Source organism: Phyllopteryx taeniolatus, chromosome 19, assembly GCF_024500385.1.
Source record: "Phyllopteryx taeniolatus isolate TA_2022b chromosome 19, UOR_Ptae_1.2, whole genome shotgun sequence".
In the NCBI taxonomy this organism is placed as follows: Eukaryota; Metazoa; Chordata; class Actinopteri; order Syngnathiformes; family Syngnathidae; genus Phyllopteryx; species Phyllopteryx taeniolatus.
This window is the reverse complement of record NC_084520.1, coordinates 10176279-10182778: the sequence shown is the minus strand read 5'-3', so window position 1 is coordinate 10182778 and position 6500 is coordinate 10176279. Positions and strand designations below refer to the sequence as shown.

The following is a 6500-nucleotide window of genomic DNA, read 5'->3' as shown; positions in this document are numbered from 1 at the left end:
TGCTCCCGCTGCCTTTTTAAAAACATACGCTAGCATGCATGCTAGCGTATGTTTTAGCGTGCATGCATGCTACTGTATGTTTTAAGCTAGCGTATGTTTTACCATGCCTGTGCCCAATAATACGGTCCGCCTTATGTATGTGTTGAATACAGAAATAGACCCCGTAACTGAGACTGCGCCTTTTAATACGGTGCGCCTTATGGTCGTGAAAATACGGTAGCTAAGATCCAGCACAAATTTAGGGCACATTTTCTTTTAAATACATAAATATAAAATACTTTACCATCGGGCGAAAAAAAAAAAAAACAACAACAGAATGCTCCCTCATACATTGTCAAGCCTAGATATTTAGATATGAGCCCTGAATAATGGAAAATAATAAATATTATTAAATAACAAAGAAAGTGGATTATTGGTGATAAAAGTCCCTTTATGCAAAGGAAGGAAGGATGCAATATAAAACGCAGGCCTGACAGAAGGAAGGAAGGAAGGAAGGAAGGATGGTAGGAGGGAAGGTCAGGCAGAAAAGAAGAAAAAGCAGGTCTGAGGTGCAACGAAGGCAGAAAAGTAACATTAAGTGAAGCTAGGTATTATCTAAGGATGCTTCGAAACAGGTCTGAGGAAAGAGGGAAGGAGGAAGAAGGAATAGTCAGGAAGGAAAAGGCGGACGAAAAAAGTGGGCCTGAAGGAAAGGGAGGAGGGACGGTAGGAACAAAGGAAGGAAGGCAGAAAAGTAGGTTTTCTGTGAAGGAAGGATATTTTAAGGACGCAAGTGGAAGAGGCTCAGGATGGAAAATATGCCAGGAAAAAAACTTTAAATGTAATAAAATGATTTGTTTTTAAGTCTATACCCACTTTTGGCCCACTGGATTTATTTGGATATTTGGATCGGAATGTCCGTGTCTACTGCACAGGAACTTGGGACTGGTTTGAAACGGGAACGTCTTCGAGGCTTGACCACAAATAAAAGTTGAAGTCGCCTCCGTAGCCGCCAACAAAGCAAAACTGATGAAGGATTACATGTGAAATAATTCATCATTTGTTCCAGTATTTTTTAATCCTTTCAGCTTTCCAGCAGCCTTTGACAGATTGTCATGAAAGCGACTCGCTCGGCATGAATCATTCATCGCTGGAAACATTTTCAAATGGAAAGTGTGCAGCAGCGGCAGCTGCTCGGCTGACCACAACATGCGTTTGCCGCTACAAATGCAACATTTTCAGCGGTCTACTCACAAGCAATAAAGGCGATGTGAGAGGATGATTACACCGTTTAAACCGAGTCATTCTCAACTGGTGGGTTGCAGAACCATCAATGGGTGTGTAGCCAGCAGGTAGTAAAAACACCCGGGGGGTATTAGGTTTATGATGGTACAAGGGACCCCTGCTATTCGCGGGAAATAGGGACTGGGCGAAAATCCACAATGGGGAAGAGGGGGGAAAAAAAAAAAAAAAAAAAAAAAAAGGGGTTCATTCCTCTAAAAAAAAAAATGGGGAAAAAAAACAACAACAAATAACTGCAAATTGGTGAATTTGCGCGTGCCAAACTGCAAATATGCGGTGGTCCACTGTACCACTGTACCAGTTTCCGCAGTGATGCAAGAACATGTCACACAGCACAAGAAGTCATAATCACTGACTGTACTGACGTGTTTATTGTTATTCATTCAATTGTTTAATAATTAAAACCTTGATGTGTTTTTCATATGCATATTTAACTTAATCATGACTTTACGATTGCGCTAGCATAGGTTAGGGATAGTCTAACCATTCAAAAGTGTCAGAAACAAACAAACAAAAAAGTCCCAATAAACAGTGTTTAGTCCTTATTATTGACTCAAAGGACTTTACCATGGGTCAATTTGACTATGCAACGTCACCTTGCTAAAGGGTTACACAATTGAAGCCTCCTATAAACATTTATACCTCATTATTAACGCCATTACTCGCCATTTTATAGTTGATAATACTGATAAAGACACGGCACAAATGACTATACAATGGGTCAATTTGACCCATAACACGAATAGAGTTACACCGTTTAAAAACCCGTTGCGTTGTTGTTGTTTTTCCAGAAACAACAAATTTGTTATTTTACCCAGGACAGTTTTAACTATTCAAAAGTGCCAGATTAAAAAAAATGTCCCACTCAACATTTATACCTCATTATTGACTCCATTACTCACCATTTCAATCAATATCTACACTTGACTTAAAAAGAGGGTTAAACAAAGATGGATACAGCGAAGTGATCACACTGCCTAATTTTCTTCGAAATGAAGTCATTAGAAATCAGTAAAAAACGAAGCTACGAGATAATATTTGGTCTTTACCGCAGCTACATGGAAAGGGGAAACCAATGTTATGCCTACATCAATATGCAGCAATCACACAAACCACCAAACTCAAACTAATCCATTAATTTGACCGCGCTGCACCTTTAAGAGGAGCCTCCACAGCGCAAGAAAAACATTCCAGCCTCATTAGTTTACACTGCTGATATTAATACTGTGATTACAATTGGACATGGTTTATTTGGTCTACTATTAGCCTTAATACAATAATAGAGCCTGAAAGAGGTTCAGATGTGGGGGTGGGGGGCGGGCACAGGATCCACTTGGAGTCATTCCACCCCCAGCAGCTGCAGTGTGTATTGGGGGGGGCTCGCACAGGTCAGGCCTACAGTAACACTTGACCTCCACTGTGTGTGTGCGTGCATGCACGCCCCCCCCCCCACCCCCCAAACCCCCCACCAACCGCGGTCCCTGCAGACCGAGCCGAAGGCCAGTAACCTCCAAAGGCTTTGTTTGGTGGTTCGCGACGCGAGCATAGGCCCACCATTGTACGAGTGCGGCGCTCGAACGCTTGTTTTCTTTGGGAAGCAGGAAATTGGATGACTGGCTACCTGCTACAACAACATCCTGTACTTGAGAAGCCGTCTTCTCGCCCATACCCACCTATTATTTCCCTTTTCCATCATATGCAAGTGGTCAGCCAGAAAGATTCTTTTTCAAATGTCCCTCTGGTGCCGAGGCTCCCGCCACCCGCTCCCCCTCCCCTTCTTGTGCGTGGGCTTGTCTCGTTTCACTCAGGTTGAGATCAAATTGGCCTCATCCAGATGCTTCCGTACAAAAGAAGTTGCGGCGGCCAAATGCTTCAACTTTGGGAGCCGGACGACGCCCTCGCAGGTTAATGGCCCTTTGTGAGCCGCGTGGAATGACATTGATGCTATCGCACGCACACACGCACGCATGCATAAACGCACGTTTTTATGTGATTTCTCCATCCAAGTATTCTTTCTAAACATTTATGTCATAAGTACCTTTCGGGAAAGGAACTAGCAACACCGTCTAGGAGAGGTCAAGAGTCCCCAGCACACGATCTAGGCCTATATTTGACACATACACACACACACACATAATGTATATATACACAGTATACGTACTGTATACTAGGAGTGTGCAAAAGTAGGTATACAGTTGTAAGAGTGAAACAGATTTCTTGATCATTTGTGTTCTTCATTAATTCATTTTTTACACACCATTTCTTTTCAGATAACCATCACAGGTAATTGAACCGGTATATGGATTTTACATATTAAAAATGATCAAGTATACTTCAGAAAACCATGCACTGTTGATGACTATGAATTCAAAAGCCTAATTGGTAATCAAAAACGATTCCGAGGTTTTATTCCTGAAAAGCATTTTTGTAAGCCACTGTAACCTCATGAACACGAACACTGCGCTTAAATATAAGAAGTGTACTTCAATAATGATTCAGTTAAAATGTATTGCACATTATTTAAATATTAATTGTACTTAAATGTTCAAAAACAAATATTTCTTTCGAGGTTGTTAGAAGGTTAAATGCAAATGTATTGCACTGTACTTCAAAGTTAAATACAACTACTTGCGAAACATACAGTACTGGATTAAAAATGCTTTTAACAGGCTGTATACATAACTACAAGCGTCACTCTAATATATTTGATTGTATTGCGAATTTTAATTGTTGTACAATTTATTTGTAGTTGATTCCGTGAGTCTTTCGAGACCCACCAGAGAGCCCGTGTGCCGCTAGTGGAACTCATACCACACTTTGAGAATCACTCAACAACAGTACATGAATGTGTAAATGCCAGAAATTGTTGTAAATAGCAGATGGCACATCATGGTCATTTGTTATAACAACTGTGACTTAATAAAGCTATTTTTTTTCATAATTAAAATTGTATATCTACTTTTGGTCCCATCCTGCTTGTATGTGCGTGTGTATATATTATATATACACAAAACACACACAACATTGTGATGAGACTGGAAGTGTTGGTTAAAGTTGCGTTGCCCTAGGAATGGCTGCCCTGTGAAGATGCCTGCCAGACCTCAGCGCGCAATCAGTGAGGTGAAGAAAAATCGTAGGGTGTCGGCTAAAGACTTATGGAAATCTCTGACGCAACATGTTGACAAATCTGTGATAAATAAACAAGTATGTATTGGTGATTAGAGGACAGCACGGGGAAGACACTGCTGTCAAGGAGGGGTTGGGGGGGGAGGGAAACATTGCTACAGGTTTCCAATAGAGCACCAGGATGTTCCACATCGCTACTGACAAACTAATGTGTGGACAGATGAAGCCAAAGTTGAGTTGTTTGATAGGAACACCACCATCAAAACCTGAACGCATCGCTATCATTGACAGAAAAACAAATTCCCAAGTTCATCGAGACATTTTGCAGGGGATCGGAAGACCATCTGTCTGCCAATTAAAGCTCAACAGAAGATGAGTGATGCAGCAGGACAACAAGCCAAAGTCTTCAACAGAAGGAAATACTTCTTTAGTCATAGGTACCCACGCAGTCTAGAAGAGACGACCATTTACCTGACACACACACACACACACACACACACACACAATGCTGCCTACGGGGTGCACTGTCAAGCGTGAGTGTGTTGCAGTGTGAAAACATTTTCTGGGCTTAGGACACATTACATTCAGGATGTGAGCGCCTTGATGAGGAGTCATTCCGAGAGGATTGCGTGACATCAACTAATGATAATAACGCCATCACGGGAAGGGATTTCTGCAGCGGTCCATGTTAGATGTGCGCCCATGGTCCCTATTAGGCAGGATAAGATCCCGTGACCCCCCCCCCCACAGTTGCGCCACACCTGGGATAACACATGATAACACGATAACACATGACCGCAATATGTCCATGCGGTACAAATAGACTATTTAACCCAGATATAGGACTATCTTGGAGCTTTATGTGGGTTTTTTTTTCATAACTGATAATTCATTCTTACAACACCAGACTTTGGCAGAACAAATTTATTATGGAGTCTAAGACAATTTCATTTGGGCCAGACCTCCATGAAGATGTCCCCCTCCTCCATTTCCCTGAGGTCTGTCATAAATTATTTTTAGTTTTGTGGATATTGGAGTTCCAAAACAGAATATAGCCGAAGCAGTGATGTATCCAATTGCACCTAATTGGTATGAAAATTATTGATTTACTACAAATAATGTATCTCTGTTTATCTATCTATGCTGGCGCCAAATAGTGACAAGCAGAACAATTAAATGCCCTTCCACTATCATAATACACATGATTATTATTCCAGTATATATACATTTTGTGACATTTTTGTTTGGTGGGATGATTTTTCTAAAATTGCCTTTGGCTTCAATAAAGATTGGGATTAAGTATAATATAGTACAGTATAGTATACAATAGTAGCGTAAAGTGATGGATGTCAGCAGGGGTGCAGTTTTCTTTTGCATATGCAGCATTTGAAATAAATACTTTGGATATTTTGCCAGTTTTATAGCCGATGATTTATTCTATTTGCACAGAAAAAAAACAACATCTGTTTTTATCGCTAACATTCAAACAGTAATAAAAAAAAAAAGAGCTGGAGAGGGGAAAAATATGCACTATATATATATATATATATATATATATATATATAGTGAGTCTCTGCAGCTGGTTGTTGTCACATGACAAAAATGGTGATGACATGGTTTGGACATCCAGTCTTCCACATCCAGGAGGCCTCTCTCACAATACTCAAGATGGATGGATCACAAACAAAACAGAGATCATAATGGACATAAATCAACTATGTACATTGGAAAAGCACACACTCTGCTGTCTCCTTTTCCCTGGGAACACAATTTTTATTTATTTTATTTTGTTATTTTTTTAAAAAGTCTTTGGAATTGTTGGATTCCTTTGCAGAGAGGCGAGACTTGACCAGCGTTCCGGCTCCCGTTCCTGCTCTCCTCCCACCTTCCCTTTCTCCCGCCTCTCAGTCGGAGCTGGGCGAGGCGGCCGAGTCCATGTCGTCGTTCTCCAGGTCGTTAGGCGACGACGACTGTCCGCCTTTCACGCGCTTCCACTTCATCCGCCGGTTCTGGAACCAGACTTTCACCTGGAAGGAAGAAAGCCAAAAAGTTACGAGTGAGCTTCAGATACGCCGCCGCTCCAGTGAAGTGGA

General features: G+C 41.3%; 1 protein-coding gene across 2 annotated transcripts in view; it reads right to left on the bottom strand.

Annotated features, from left to right (window-relative positions):
* Window positions 1–5810: 5810 nt before the first annotated feature.
* Window positions 5811–6500, bottom strand: part of meox1 (mesenchyme homeobox 1) — a 37822-nt gene continuing 37132 nt past the window's right edge. For both annotated transcript variants that reach the window (XM_061756674.1, XM_061756673.1), the window contains one exon: window positions 5811–6434. In XM_061756674.1, coding sequence (XP_061612658.1) covers window positions 6312–6434 — 123 coding nt within the window. In that variant the 3' untranslated portion in view covers window positions 5811–6311. The remainder of the gene's footprint in view (window positions 6435–6500) is intronic.